The 15,819-nt window shown below is 29.5% G+C and overlaps 2 protein-coding genes across 8 annotated transcripts; one reads left to right on the top strand and one right to left on the bottom strand.

Moving 5' to 3' along the window:
- Positions 1 to 392: 392 nt before the first annotated feature.
- On the bottom strand, positions 393 to 4,869 carry LOC105206493 (fatty acid synthase-like). The gene is made up of 8 exons (XM_039456534.1): positions 4,230 to 4,869; positions 2,798 to 3,216; positions 2,302 to 2,595; positions 1,996 to 2,200; positions 1,796 to 1,887; positions 1,358 to 1,675; positions 1,190 to 1,259; positions 393 to 933 (listed from the first exon to the last, which is right to left on the bottom strand). Exons 1-5 carry the CDS (start codon positions 4,291 to 4,293, stop codon positions 1,850 to 1,852), a joined length of 1,020 nt encoding a protein of 339 aa, XP_039312468.1. The 5' UTR covers positions 4,294 to 4,869; the 3' UTR covers positions 393 to 933; positions 1,190 to 1,259; positions 1,358 to 1,675; positions 1,796 to 1,849.
- Positions 4,870 to 4,905: 36 nt separating this feature from the next.
- On the top strand, positions 4,906 to 14,678 carry LOC105201743 (odorant receptor 13a). 7 transcript variants are annotated; one of them, XR_005576133.1, is made up of 9 exons: positions 4,926 to 5,051; positions 10,630 to 10,936; positions 11,192 to 11,800; positions 12,370 to 12,474; positions 12,538 to 12,690; positions 13,118 to 13,245; positions 13,355 to 13,384; positions 13,733 to 13,827; positions 14,017 to 14,678. XR_005576133.1 is itself a non-coding variant. In XM_039456533.1 (6 exons), the coding sequence occupies exons 2-6, from the start codon at positions 5,871 to 5,873 to the stop codon at positions 8,198 to 8,200; spliced, it is 1,182 nt and encodes a 393-aa protein (XP_039312467.1). In that variant the 5' UTR covers positions 4,906 to 5,051; positions 5,819 to 5,870; the 3' UTR covers positions 8,201 to 8,452. The 7 variants fall into 7 exon arrangements, 2 of the variants coding, with proteins under 2 accessions (XP_039312467.1, XP_039312466.1); XR_005576132.1 differs by having other exon boundaries at positions 13,733 to 13,800; XR_005576134.1 differs by having other exon boundaries at positions 4,924 to 5,051; positions 10,630 to 10,879; positions 13,733 to 14,678.
- The last annotated feature ends 1,141 nt before the right edge of the window (positions 14,679 to 15,819 follow it).

Genomic DNA, 15,819 nt, shown 5'->3' on the forward strand with positions numbered 1-15,819 from the left:
TTTGTTTAACATTAATTTAATATTTATTTCACATTAATTTTTTTATTTAAAATAACATTTTTTACGTATAAGTTTATAATTGTCAGAATTAATTTTATATTTCATTGAAACATTAGTAGAGGACCTTATACAATTTCTCATACTTTTCTCATTTGTATTATCTATGTTAAAAGATGTGAGGATAAGAAATATCAATAAATTTATAAAAATAAAAAAATCTACTAATGTAACCTTCTCACAAATATTTCAATACACACACAATTTTATTCAAAAACGTTATATTTTGTAAATATTAAAATTAATTTTGTTCTAACAAGGAGAATGTTTGAGAATAATGAAAAAAATGAGGTAACCTTATGAATGATTTATTATAAGGTAAGAAATACATATTATAAGTTTTAAAAATTTAATGTGTGACATTAATAATATAATACAAAATTATTTATTTTTAATGACAATGACTCGAGATAATAAAAAATTTTAAACAAGTTTTAATATAGCTTATCGCTCACAATGTACTTTAATATATTCCATAATTTTAAATATTTAAACATAAATATGAAAAGACTTAATTTTGCCTCAGCGGGTCATAGTGCTGAATAATAATTTTTTAAACTTCCGATCTATGCAAATTGCGCGCCGTATATTCATCAGTTTTGAAACATAGTTATTGTACATATAAAGCTGGAATACTTAATATCATAAATTAAATTGACGAGTAATTAAATAGATAATAAGTACTTTAAACTGAGCATACTGAGCTCAAAGTAGAAACTATATAAAGATGACCGTTAATAATTAAATTCATTAAGTTAAAAATAATTCGAAGTAGCTTATTTGATTTTTAATTTGGAAAGAACGCGCTTTTGCCTTGCTAATAATAATATTAATATAATCTTTATTTCCCAGTCTTTGATCCAGATCATGGATAATCTGAAAAAATATTGTTTCAAGTTTATATTTAATAAGTAGTCTGTTATTGCGGTTTCATAAAAGAAAAATTTAATATAACATTATGCTGCAACAATCTCTCATTTTCGACATGGTTTAAATTGTAAAATTGATAGTTGCAAATCTGCATGTGTGGGCGCATACACACAAACACATTGACAAAGCAAAGAATGGGAGATTCTGCATATGCAATAATATAAGTCAGATAATTTTTATTATAAAACTTAAAAATACTTACCTTTTCAATGGTACTTTGAGAATATATATGATTAATGATAACAGTTAAGGCTACATTTGTGCTGATACTTCTATAAAAGCAAAAAAAAAGACAAATATAATTTTACATAAAATTTTATCAGAATTACTCGCCACAGTACTCATTAAAAAAAAAAAACAATTTTCTTACTTAGGTAATTTTAATGACTCCACAAATGATAATATACTAGTATCCATATAGTAGCTGTTAGCATTCTTCGCAAGGATTGAAAGAAATGTGTTTGCGTAACATCGATTAATTGCAGTATCTCGTGTGTCATCTCTGAGTCGCTCCGATAATTCGTCTAACACGTGTTCCAAAGAATCATGAAGATGAGAACAAGGTAAGTATGGCAAAAGGTTGCAGTCAGGTTTTGCTAACCATGTATTCTTTAAATTGGTAAACAAATCATTATCAGTTTTTATTAAACCTTTGCAGTATATCCATGCTTTCCAAATTGCTAGAAAACTGCAATTTTTAGAGAAAATTAAATCACACGCTGTAACTTAGTTATCTGGCGAATAATTTGTCTTGGTACATAAAAAAAATGTGATTATAAAGAAATTATTGTTTATAGAAGTATATTACTTGTATTTATTATCCGCGACAAGATGCAATATATGATTGGCCATTGTTATGCAGTCAGAGTGTTCTAATATGCACGCCTATTTTACGATCTCCTGTGAAATTTTAATAAATTTTGTCCTGATTTTTATTAAAAAGTATATACATTTTTTATTTAAATAGAAATAAAACTGTAAATAAAATGTGGAATATTGAATATATACCCATTCCTAGCCATTGCGAGCCTAAAGCAGAAAATATAAAACAAACTGGTCTTTTTACATTTATGCAACTTTGAATTTCGTTTGTTAGTTCTCGTTGCAAATTATTCAGTATAACGAATCCTCTCCATGGGTGACCGTCTATGTTGTCTGAAAAGACATCGTGCAGCAAACGTATATATTCCACATCTATCGGATGATTGGTAACCTAAAAATTTCTTGAGACAATAATGCGATATATACAGAAGATACAACGTTTAATTGTTCAAAATGACGTAATTAGAGTTGCTTTCGAAAAATACTACTAACGTCATTAAAAAAGGATTTTACTGCTTCTTCAGTGCGTCCAGATATTATTACAAGTCTAGGCAAGTTATCGTTCGTTGCTCGATTCTTAATCTTCTGTTTGTCGTTCCATTTTAACAATATGTGAACGTTGGAGCCCCCAACGCCAAAAGAATTGATTGGTATGTAACCCTTCTTAAGCGGCATTGGTTTTTGAACGACACTAAGAGGTCCATTTACTAATCCGCTTATATCAGTTCTTGGTGAAGTATAATTGATATTTGGTGGAACAATACCGGTTTCAAATGCTATTATTACCTTCAATTATCAATAATGTTTTTATAATTTCAATTTAGTGTAAGTTTTTGCTTTTTTTTAATAAAACTTTGTGTTTGAGTACGACAGAGCAACTCATACGTAAAGTAGATATGCTTCTGTTGTGTTTATTGCGCGAGAATAGATACGTAAAATAAACATTAATTTTATAATACTTAATGAAAACGAAAACTATTTATTTTACCTTAGCAATTTGAGTCATGCCGCTTGCAGGTTCAGCATGACCTAGATTGGATTTTACGGAGCCTATCATTAATGGAGTTTCTCTATTCTTACACAAAACATTACAAATAGCAAGTAGTTCTTGAGGATCGCCGGCTCTGGTACCGGTACCATGTGCTTCAATGTAATCGAAACATGATGTCAGTACTTTGCACTCATTATAAAAACCCGTCAATAAGGTACTATGCATTAACGAGGATGGGTATGTTATTCCTTCCTCTTTATAACCGTCGCAGTTTAATTTAACATATGGACATATGGCATAAATCCTTTTCGCATTCTTTGCTTTTTGAAGATATATCACTCCCACTGTGTCACTACGAGAAAAACCATTTGCAGCGATGTCAAATAGTCTACAGTAACCTTTAGGTGACAAGACACCTGTAAGATAAGAGGTATATGTCAAAATAAATATGCATATTCAAGTAATATTGAATGAGGTCATACGCAAAAAATTAAAAAGTTATTTGTTTTGTCTATCAAAAGTATCAAATTATCAACTTGACAAAAATCTTATAAAAATTGTTATTGGAAATTTCTTTTTTTCAAATTTTATTTACTTTTCTTAAATACGTAGTAAAGAAAGGGATAATATGACACCCACTTTCATTTAATTGAATAATCTTATTAATAATAAATATTTTATATTAAAACTTGAACGATTATATTTGTTCAAAGTGTTGTGTAACAAATGCTAAACTTAGAACAATGAAATATTTTTTACTTAAAAAGTGATTTATAAAAACAACGCACTGCATAATCAGTGGAAGAGGAAAAGTGCAGTGTAATATGATTAGCCCATAAATAAATTTATAAAATTGGTTTAGTTTATACACACACATGGTATTTTAACAAAAGCTGTAAGTATACTTTCTTATAAAATTACATATTATAATCTCAATCGTTTAGAATTTTTCTTTGTTCAGAAAGAAATATCGTTAGAGATATTATTTTTATTCTTGTCTAACATTAAACAACAAGCTTAAAATAATATCTTTAAATATTCAATGAATTATGATATATCAATGGAAGAATAATATTGTATTTACAACTGTCATGTATTGCTCGTATTGATTTAATTCTTATTCTTTGTTTTCATTGACAGTTGATGAATGCTACAACGCTTATTTTTTTCTAGTAAAATCTAGTGATAAAGATCAATAGAAATGCACGCTACATTTTATAAATGCAGCAGCAAACACGAAAATCATTACATTATCAAGTGAATATAATAATGAAAGTAAAAACAGTGCATTATTAATGCCTTCTATTACATTATTTATATACATTTAAATATCATTTTATGATGTTTGCACTTCATCTTTAGTTTTCTCAAATGGCAATCGGTGTGCGTGATAATAATTACGAGTGTAATAGGAATAGATATAACTTACAGAAAATTGTGAGATCCCAACGATCAAATCTGCACGTGTGTTTAATAATAATATCCTCGAACATTGATTTAGAAAAATTTAAAAGAAAAGTATATTTATATTGTGAACGTATAAAATTGAAAAATCACAAGCACAAGGGTTTGAACGAAACCCCCTTTCATCGAGACGTCTGCTTATATCTTTACGCTACGAAACTCCAAGTATCAATGTTCTCCCGCTCGCGTGCTACGCACTCGACTGACAACGGCATACTGACAACGATCGATAACGGAGCTTCTTTATATCATATAAGGAAAAGGAATCGTAAATCTGGTCTACCTTTCATCAGTTAAATGAGAAAAATGTCTTCATGTAATTCAGACGAAATTTGTAGTACAATACACGCGGTCTCGATGCGTCTTGCGATGCGTTTTGCCATTCTCTTTGAAGTGCAATTTTTCTTATATCTACAGCTTCTTATATCTATAGCTATAGAATAAATAACATAAATTATTGTGGCCCGCTTCATCTGAACTTTATAGAACGACACGTAAAATTAGTTACAAAATTGATCATTAATTTTTCAAAGTCTCGACAGACAATACGTATGCCTAAAACTACAGACAATAAAGAGAGAGTTCAAAGTAACTTCAATGTAAGATGCAATCCCTCAATAATTTGAATTTCCAAGGTAGAAGGTAAAAATCTCTTCCTCTCCCTTGGTTTGGTGCTAGTATCAGTAAATCTGTCATAGCGAACGTATCGGATACGTTACCTGATATTTCTTAGTTGAAAGTTTTCTAACGAGAAAGTTCTTCTAGAAACCTGCATACTGTGCGACAGGTAATTTTAATATGACATAGATGTTTCTCAGGCCTTTATGAAGTGTGACAATTTTTGAAAATGTCTTTTAAATAAATTTGAAACACATTCTAAATTACTATACGAATAAAGATTATAATAATGACATATGACTCCTAATTATGAGATTACAAAATTTTCATTGTTCCAGTTTTTATAAATACAGCTGTAAATGTTAATTAACATTATTGATCTAATCACCAATTACATTTTTAATATAATTAAAAATGTTCAATCGTGTAACTTACATTGACGTTACTTTTAACTATCATTTGAGTTATACGGTGTCGTCTGCTGAGCTTAAAAAAATTAATACACAATCTTAGGGCAAACATTTAACATGTCATTTTATAGATTTTGTACGAAACGAGCTACAATTTAAGTTAGATAGGTTAAATAATTATCGTCATTAGAAATGCAAGAAAAAAATTCAATTTTTATAAAGAAAGTAAAGTATTAAAAAAATAGAAAATCAAGGATTTGCTATTTTTAAGCAAATTCTAATTCCTTTTCTGCGAATATTAAATCAAATATTGTATTAGGGTGAGTCAAATGAAAACGAGACAGATTATATAAGTTACGTTATACAGTCTGTCTTGTTTTCATTTGATTCACCCTAATATGTACTAGAGAAAGATCTAGCTACAACTGAATAAAACTTGTCTTTAATTATAAGTTTTTTCGCACATCAATCTATATTCTCTTACAAAATTTTAATTTCTTTGATATTTTGAAAAAAAAATGTTAAGTTTTTCCAGTTGAAAAGATTTTTTGTCCATGGTTGTTTGAGTTCTTCAGTGTATGAATATCATCATGTTTGATAAACGATTACAAGCGTATCGCAAGTATCAACGCTTCATTAAGGCTATTCTCACTATGACTGGCTGTTGGTACATGCCCGCAAAATCAGGCAAGTCCACGTACTACTGGCCAGTTTGTGTGCTTTTGATAATGAACGTGTACATGATACTCGCCTTTCATACAGCTTATGTCTTTAGACATAACTTGGTAAACATGATGAAAATGATAGACGCAGCTATATCTTTAATTAGCGCCATTATCAAGGTATGAATTACATAGAATTACATTTCATTTGTAACAGAACGAGATCAGAGAAATATTTTGTATCTTATCTATACACTAGACAATAAAACACTAAGCTTTTAATAAGCCTTTCTTTGCAACGTTATTTTTTTGTAAAAAAAAATTTTTATTTGAAATTAAGATAGAAATGCATTAAAATATAAATGTGATAATAAATGAGCACTCGTAACTTTTCGTTTTTCATGAAGTAGAAATATCTACTGATCATCACTGATTTTCTTTAAGGTGACAAACTTCATGATACATCGCAGATCTCTGAAAAATAATCACCAGACCCTGAGTGATTTTTTTGAGGAGGAGCTTATGCAAAACGAAAAAATTCGGAAGATAACGTTTTCATCCCTGCGTGCAACGTACACTATGGCGTATGCGTATATCATCATTATTATATCATTGCTTTTGGGATATGCTGCGCCTCCGATTATATCCATGATCCGCGATCTCTGTCACTTGCGTTTAACTACAAATTACAACTTGCCGTTCGCCAGAGGATACTCATACTTCTGGATTGTTCCCGATAACTGGTCGTATCATCTTTATTTTTTCTACGAAATGATGCAAGCCTGGTTGACTGCCATGACGTCAGGCGCTGTCGAAAGCGTTTTTGGCTTCCACACCTATCTATTCGCCTCGACGGTGCGCGTCATGATTTTTAGACTCACGAATCCTTTGCCTACAGACAAGTTTTCGGATGTGTTGAAAATGTGCATTAAGAAACATCAAAAGTTGCTACGATGCCGCGATACGTTGGAGAACGTTTTTGGACCAATCGTCCTTTGGCATGTTGTCTCCAATTCCATCCTTCTTTGCTCGTTGATATACGAGACTGTAAATGTATGTAGATATATTAATACAAAAATCGACACTTGATATTTTATTGCTTGATTCACTGATGCAAAACTGAGATAATAAATATTATGATGATACAAACTATTTTGCAAAGCTAGATTAAATATGAATGTACTTTGACTCTACTCTGATTCTACGAGAACACTTGCCAATATAGAAAAAGGCACTGTTATACTTTTCTCGCAGAACTAATATAATTAAAGTAAAATAAAATACTTTCTAATTTTTACTCCAAAAGTATGAAAACGAAAAGACGGCACATGCTGCGCTTGCTAGGTTTTTTTTATTCTATTTGCAAAGGTATACTGTATTACGTATATAATAATAATAATAATTGTAATAATAATTAATTATAAGATATTTGTAACAGATGGAAATTCGTCTTGCCAACATAACCACATTTGTGATATACTCTTCATTAAAGCTAGTTCAAATGTTTATATATGCACGGTACGCAATGTTCTTACAAATGCGGTAAGTTTTAATGATTTGGTAAGACTTACCAGATTGGTGTAATTGAAAATTAATTTTCTATAAAATTTGGAGCGATGATTTTCGTAAAGGAATATACTTTAGCGAGTGGCTTAATTCTGATCTCGATCGTCACGTCAGAACAAATGTTATTCTGATGTTGATGCAAAAACCGATGACCATATACGCAATTTTCTCTCCCATCGAGATGATCATGTTTACCAATGTAAGTGTTTAAATTACAATCGCCCGTGTAAGTATGAATAAAAGTTCTTACGACCATCGAATCATAGTTAGTTTTGTCGCCTCAATGGTCTAAACTACAAGAGTAATTGTAATATATTTTATTTCTACTAATAAAAAAAATATGAGCGCTTTTTAGTGAGAAAATAAAAATCGTTTTAAATGGAATCTACGTATTACAGAATTTATTATTGTAAAACTTAAAATAAATAATAAAATATGGAATTACAAAATTTTAATTATTGCTTCAAATACATCAATTAAAAAATTTATTTTATTCTTAAGATTGACTTCTTCTTCTTATCAATTTTACTATTTTGAAAAATAAAACAACATCTCTATATTGGCATAATATTCACAATTTTATATATTTGTATATTGATCTAATTCTGTTTTGTTTTTCTTGATAGGTCATAAACACTACAATGTCCTATTTCTTCCTGTTGCGCTCAACAGGCGGATAAAAATGGATCATGTATATAACTCGTAGACACTGGCAAACACGATTATTGTCAAAATACAATTAAGAAAGTACAATTAAAGCTTTATTAATTTTTTATTATTACACTATTAATATTTAAAACGTTTAATCTATTTACATTAAAATATAAAAATGATTGTGGGATTATTTTCTATCCAGACGTCTGTGAACAGTTATGTTCACCAATGTAATTATACAAATTGTAATGAGCTGAGTAAATTTATGTGTAAGGTTACCATGTCCTACTGAGTTACCTTCTGTTTTGCCATTTTAACAAAAAAAGTAAATTGATATTGTTTTAAATAGAATAGAAAAATATTATAAAAGATAAGATATTATATATGAGTAGATTATATATTATTAAATAGATTAGAATAGATTAGATATTATAAGAAGGTAATGCCAAAGGTCGTTTCTTGAATCTTGAATTTCAAACTTTTTTTATGCTAAATAGTATTATATAATGTAAAATTAATTCCAGAGAAATTTTAAGATGAGCATAAACGCGGTTCCGGAAATATAAGGGATTGAAAGTGATGGTTTCTCATAACACAGGGCGCTGTTTTTAGGCGTTCTTTTCTCTGTTGTTTCTATAAAAGTTACCATTTCCTATGTATTGTTGCACGCTGAACACGACTCTGGTAAGCAAATTGCTTTATCACGTCAGATTTCGTAGAAAAGGGTCAAAAATGATCATTTTTACCTCACCATGGCGTTAAAAAAAATCTATTTCTATCTATCTAAAAATCTATCTAAAATATATATAACGAAGTGAAACATTGTTTCATGTGGATTTTTATCCCGAATTGAAATATGACCTTAGTTTTCATCTAATATAAAAACTCCCTAAGATAGGTGGAGTTGAAGTGACACGTGACACCGCTTTTTACAGATCAAGATGCTTTTTTACTGAGAGTCCCCTTGCCTCTCACAGACTGTGGTGCTTTTTTAAGGTGAGTGATGGATTTTTAGATAGACAGAAATAGATTTTGAGAGACAATCACTTTTAACCTTTTATATCTCCGGAACCGCGCTTATGCTCATTTTAAAATTTTTCTTGGATTAGTGTTTCATTATATAATACTATTAGGTATAAAAAAAGGTTGAAATTCAAGGTCCAAGAAATGGACTAAAATTGGCATATACTCTTTTTCACATTTTTTTCAGCCAAATTAAAGGTTATTTTTTTTTCCAAGTCCATATATAATAAAATTTGTAAAATTGAAAAAAAAACTTTGGGTGGTGGGGGTTTTTAAACAAAACAAAAAAATTTTTTTTCTCTATAACTTTAAAGTATTTTTTAAACCGTACAACTTTTGTTAAAAAAATTTTTTTCTGTCTTTTCTACTTTTGACGATATTCGCCCCGAAAGAGAAATACCTTTTTTTTTAAGGGTGTTTCATCCCTTAAACATGAGATTTCTCCAATATAAAAAAATAAGTGTCTTTTGAATTTTCGTATTTAACAACATATTTCAAGGAGATTTAAATCGGCGCCGGACACACGTGACAGTTTCTTTGTAAGAACAAAATAAAATTTATAAGTATTTAATTTTTGCGAAAATTGAAGATTCAACAAAATTTGAAAAAAAAAATGCCAGTAATCATGTTGAGATGTGTACAACACACGCAGTCTCATGATACGTCTTGCCATTCTTTTTAAAGTGCAATTTTTCTCATATATTTATAGCTTATCTATCCTAGTGAACTTAAATTGTAACCGCCAAAATTCTAAAGGATAATACGTTAAACTAGCCACAAGATTGGCCATTAAATCTTTAAAGTCTCAACAGACGACACGTATAATTCAAATGATGAGTCAATAAAAAGATAGTTTAAATTAACTTCAATTTAAATGCAATTTGAATTTTCAAGATAAAAAATAAAGTCTCTTCCTCTCCCTGGAATTGATGCTAATATTAGTAAACCCGTCGTATCAAACGTATCTGATACCTTAATGATATTAAAAATGTTTAATCGTGATATCAGTGTTACCATTAAAAGTACAAGAAAATTCAATTTTTGTATAGAAAGTAAAAAATTAAAGATATTTAATATATTCTTAAGAAAATTTTAATTTCTGCTCTCAAATATAAAAATTTTAACTAAAACGAGACTTGTTTAGTCATATCTGAATTTTCGTGCTAATATTAAATTAATTATTAATTCAATATCGTGATACTACTGTTCTTATTTATCTTATAAATGTTTAAAAATAAAAAAAAATTTATTCGGCGCGCAGTTTTAACCTCGAAAAAAATATAAAAATTATATAAGAAATATTACACGAAGATCCAGTAATGATTGCCTAAAATTCATTTTTAATTAATTGTATTTTCACACGTTGGCCTGCATTTTTTTACAAACATTTTAATTTCTTAGACATTTAAAAAAAATATTGAGTTTTTTCCAGTTGAAAAGATTTTTGTCCATAACTCTTTTGAATTGTTCATTGTGCAAATATCACGATGAGTGATAAACAATTACAAGCGTATCGCAAGTACCAACGCTTCATTAAGGCTATTCTCACTATGAGTGGCTGTTGGTACATGCCCACAAAATCAGGCAGGTCTACGTACTACTGGCCAATTTGTGTATTTTTGCTAATGAACGTGTACATATTACTCATCTTGCATACAGCTTATATCTTTAGACATAACTTGGTAAATATGATGAAAATGATAGGCGTAGCTATATCTATAATTAGCGCCATTATCAAGGTATGAATTACATAGAATTACATTTCATTTGTTACAGAACGAGATCAGAGAAATATTTTGTATCTTATCTATACACTAGACAATAAAACACTAAGCTTTTAATAAGCCTTTCTTTGCAACGTTATTTTTTTGCAAAAAAAAATTTATTTGAAATTAAGATATAAATGCATCAAAATATAAATGTGATAATAAATGAGCACTCGTAACTTTCTGTTTCTCATAAAGTAGAAATATGCATCACTGATTTTCTTTAAGGTGACAACTTTTATGGTACATCGCAAATCTCTCAAAAATTGTCACCGGATACTGAGTGATTTTTTTGAGGAGGAGCTTATGCAAAACGAACAAATCCGGACGATAATGTTCTCGTCCCTGCGTGCAACGTACACCCTGGCGTATGCGTATTTCATCATTTATATATCATTGATTTCGGGATATGTTGCGCCTCCGATTATATCCATCATCCGCGATATCTGTCACTTGCGTTTAACTACAAATTACAACTTGCCGATCGCCAAAGGATACTTATACTTCTGGACCGTTCCCGATAATTTGTTGTATCATCTTCATTTTTTCTACGAACTGATGCAAATGTCGTTGGCCAGCATGCTGACGTGCGCTGTCGAGAGCGTTTTTGGCTTCTACACCTATCTATTCGCCTCGACGGTGCGCGTCATGATTTTCAGACTCACGAATCCTTTGCCTACATACAAGTTTTCAAATGTGTTGAAAATCTGCATTAAGAAACATCAAAAATTGCTACGATGCCGCGACACGCTGGAGAGCGTTTTTGGGCCAATCGTCCTTTGGCATGTTATCTCCAATTCTATCCTTCTTTGCTCGCTGATGTACGAGAGTATAAATGTATGTAGATATATTAATACAAAAATTGACACTCGATTCTTTATTGCTTGATCCATTGATGCAAAACTGAGATAATAAATATTACGATGATACAATTACGATGATATTAATGTACTTTGACTTTGTTCTGATTCTACGAGAACACTTGTGCAATATAAAAAGAAGGCACTGTCATACTTTTCTCGCAGAAGTAATATAATTAAAGTAAAATAAATTACTTTTTCATTTTTACTCAAAAAGTATGAAAACGAAAAGATTACATGTGTTGCGCTTGCTAGTTTTTTATTCTATTTGCAAAGATGTACAGTTGTGTTCATTATAGTTGCGACACTTTTTCTTCGATGATTTTTAGAATGTAGACTTGCTCATTGAGCAGTGAACATATTATATTTAACTCTTACCTGTGAATCCAATCAATTACCTTTGCCGCTCAATGAACAAGTCTATATACGTACCAAAAACCGTCGAACAAAAAGTGTCGCAATTATAATGAACACGACTGTACTGCATTACGTATATAATAATGATAATTATTATTACAATAATTAATTATTAAATATTTTTAATAGATGGAATTTAGTTTTTCCAACATAGCCAGAATTGTGACATACTCTTCAATAAAGCTACTCCAAATGTTTATATATGCACAGTACGGCACTGTTCTTACAAAAGCGGTAAGTTTTAATGATTTGGTAAAACAATCATTGTAATAAAAAATTATTTTTCTGTCTATTTAGAGCGATGATTTTCGTAAAGGAATATACTTTAGTGAGTGGCCTAACTCTGATCTCGATTGTCACGTCAAAACAAATGTTATTCTGATGTTGATGCAAAAACCGATGACCATATACGCAATTTTCTCCCCCGTCGAGATGATCATGTTCACTAATGTAATTGTTTAAATTATAACTGTCTGTATAAGTATGAATAAAAGCTCTTAGAACCATCGAATCATAGTCAGTTTTATCGTGTCAATGGTCTAAAATATAAAAGTTATATATTTTATTTCTGCTAATAAAAAAAATATGAGCACTTTTTAGTAAAAAATAAAAATTGTTTTAAATGGAATCTACGTATTACAGAATTTATTATTGTGGAACTTAAAATAAATAATAAAATATGGAATTACGAAATTTTAATTATTGCTTCAAATACATCAATATAAACATTTATTTTATTTGTATGATTGACTTCTTCTTGGAACTCTTATCAATTTTATTATTTTGCAAAATAAAAGAATATCTCCATATCGGCATAATATTCATAATTTTATATTTTTTGTATATTAATCTAATTCTGTTTTATTTTTGTTGATAGGTCATAAACACTACAATGTCCTATTTCTTTCTGTTGCGCTCTAAAGGCGGATAAAAATGGATCATGTATATGACTCGTAGATACTGGCAAACACGATGTTGCGTTATTGTCAGAATATAATTTAGAAAGTACAATCAAAGCTTTATTAACTTTTTATTATTACACTATTGATATTTAAAATGTTTAAACTATTTCTATTAAAATATATAAATAATTGTCGGATTATTTTCCATCTAGACGTTTGTTAACACAGTTATGTTCACCAATGTAAGTATTTAAATTATAACGTGCTGAGTAAATTTATGTGTAAGCTTATGATTGTCGACTGACAATGAGTTACTTTCACCTTGCCATTTTTTAACAAAAAAAAAAAAAATTTAGATTGTTTTAAATAGAATTTAGATATTATAAAATTTATCTAAAATTATGAAAAAATATTAATTACTTTTACAAATATGTCAATAAGATGTTTAGTGCAGTAAGATTGATTTTTTTTCAAGTTTTACTGATTATTTATTTTCTGCACAACTTGAAAAATTCTCTAAATTGTCTGATAATATTTACAGTCATATAATTTGCAAATATTAACTTTTAATTGTTTTGCTTATATTGTAGCTCGTGAATACTACAATAGTCTATTCTTCTTGTTGCAATTTGTCGGTGACAAAGTGAGATAATGGACCGTATGTATGTTTTATAAACACTAATAAGTATGTAAAATTATTGTATTATTATAAAAAAATCAATGCACCATTAATATCTTTTATTGTTACACTGTTAACGGTTAATTTATAAACAATTATAAACAATAACTTTACTTGTTATTGCGTTTTTCTTTTATTTACTTAAAAAAAAAATCGTTGTTTAAGCTAATAATTACATAGCATAACTTTTTTTAGCACGTAAGTGTATATAAAGTTGGAAAATGAACAGTTCTGCATGTTCACGTGTGGTAATGAGGTTTTCAAGTTACATTGACCTACTGCGTAGAGAAAATATGTCGATATCACAGATATACTATCGAGAAAAGTTTTAAGTAAATGAATGAAACTTTCTTTCATCTAAAATCTAAACGTTTGCATATACCCTCAGGCTATCAAACCTTCATCAATACTGTAACGCTTGCGTGATATAGCTATCTAACGGCGATATTGCAATATCACCGACAATGCTTTGATTGACTATATAAAGTTCTCTTACTTATCTTATAAATAAAAGGAATTGTAAATCTGTCTACGTCAGTTAAATAGGAAAAAATATTACTAGTTCTGATGATATATCTGATGCAACTCGAAATCTATAGCTTCGACGTCTTACCATTCTGTTTGAAGTGCAATTTTTCCTATGCCTATAGTTTGTCTACAGTAGTGATTTTAATAGCAAATTCAGTTCGACGCACTAGTGCGCACTAGGGTGCACATTAAAAACGCCGTACACTAATCGACGAAAGATATGTATTTAACATAAATGTATTAATGCTTAAATATATAATGCTTAAATTATTGTAAAAGAAATGATACATTCTGTGTAACAATCAGCTATAAATGTTAAATTATAATTATACATGAAAATTATTTACCCATTTTCCATCGATCATGATTTCCCGTAACAAGATCAACTTTATCAAATAAATTTTTCCGTAATTGATGCATATTGTCTGATTTCGGAAATCTGCCAGCAATGCCAGAAATAACAATCTCTTCACCGGGCTGACAACCGTTCCACGATCTATGTGCTTCTTTACTATCCATGGTTTTAATTATTTTCTTAGATAATCTAAAAATATACTATGTATTTTAGAATCTTATTTTTTTTATGTTGACTGTATCTGGTTTTGATATTCTCAATATCACTGTAATATCGTTCAGGTTATACAAGTGAAATGACTGATCTTTAACGTCAAACGTTAATTTTATTAACACTGTTTTAAAACATTATTCAAATGACTATTACAATGAAGACTACAAGGTTGTTATAATTATCATTATCATTATATCGATTCTTTAAGATTCTATTACTTTGTAATTCAAAATACTCAATGAAAACGCGGATTTCATTTTCTATGCACGTGTTACGTCCGGCGGACTCCACGATTTCTTTTTTTGCTAATAACAAATATTCCTTGTTTTATCATAAATAAAATGCGGCAGCGTAAGAAAATTGTTCTTGAGAAATATAATTCTCAGATATCACAACTGGAACAATAAGGTGAAAATACAGAAAGAAACATTGTACTGACAGAATCGAGAGAAATATTTGGTTATTTTGATGCAACGATTCGTGAGAACGAGTAAAGCCAGGATCTAAAAAGAAAAAAAACCTAATTTTATTTAAGTCCGACTCCAGTAATAGATAAAATTAATCCTAGACGTCGGACGAGAAATATCAAAATTACAAATTAAGATTTATGGCCTTGGCTTTGCTTGTTTACGTGCATGTGAACAAAGAAGAACCTACGGTAGCGATATCAAGAGCAAACGATTAAGCGATCTAACGATTTGCCTCTCTTGAAATTAAGAAAAACTCGGGCAAAGACGGAGAATTAACCAATGAAAGATAATCCGACAAGATGATTGTTTACGCCTTTTCTTAAGCCTCGATCCACATACTCACATCATCACAATTAAATTATTTTCAAAGACCAGCGCCTACTTAAGAGCCAGCACCGTTAAGGAAACTTCCAATTTGAATCTCTAAAAAGT

This window comes from Solenopsis invicta, chromosome 13, assembly GCF_016802725.1.
Source record: "Solenopsis invicta isolate M01_SB chromosome 13, UNIL_Sinv_3.0, whole genome shotgun sequence".
In the NCBI taxonomy this organism is placed as follows: Eukaryota; Metazoa; Arthropoda; class Insecta; order Hymenoptera; family Formicidae; genus Solenopsis; species Solenopsis invicta.

Excerpts from the sequence above, each read along its gene's own strand:
- LOC105201743 (XM_039456533.1), top strand. The coding sequence starts at position 5,871 with ATGAATATCATCATGTTTGATAAACGATTACAAGCGTATCGCAAGTAT. Across the intron at positions 6,135-6,398 it reads TAATTAGCGCCATTATCAAG|GTGACAAACTTCATGATACA; the intron begins GTATGAATTACA and ends ATTTTCTTTAAG. Across the intron at positions 7,720-8,146 it reads AGATGATCATGTTTACCAAT|GTCATAAACACTACAATGTC; the intron begins GTAAGTGTTTAA and ends TTTTCTTGATAG.
- LOC105206493 (XM_039456534.1), bottom strand. The coding sequence starts at position 4,293 with ATGTTCGAGGATATTATTATTAAACACACGTGCAGATTTGATCGTTGG. Across the intron at positions 2,596-2,797 it reads GCATGACTCAAATTGCTAAG|GTAATAATAGCATTTGAAAC; the intron begins GTAAAATAAATA and ends TGATAATTGAAG. Across the intron at positions 2,201-2,301 it reads TAAAATCCTTTTTTAATGAC|GTTACCAATCATCCGATAGA; the intron begins GTTAGTAGTATT and ends AGAAATTTTTAG.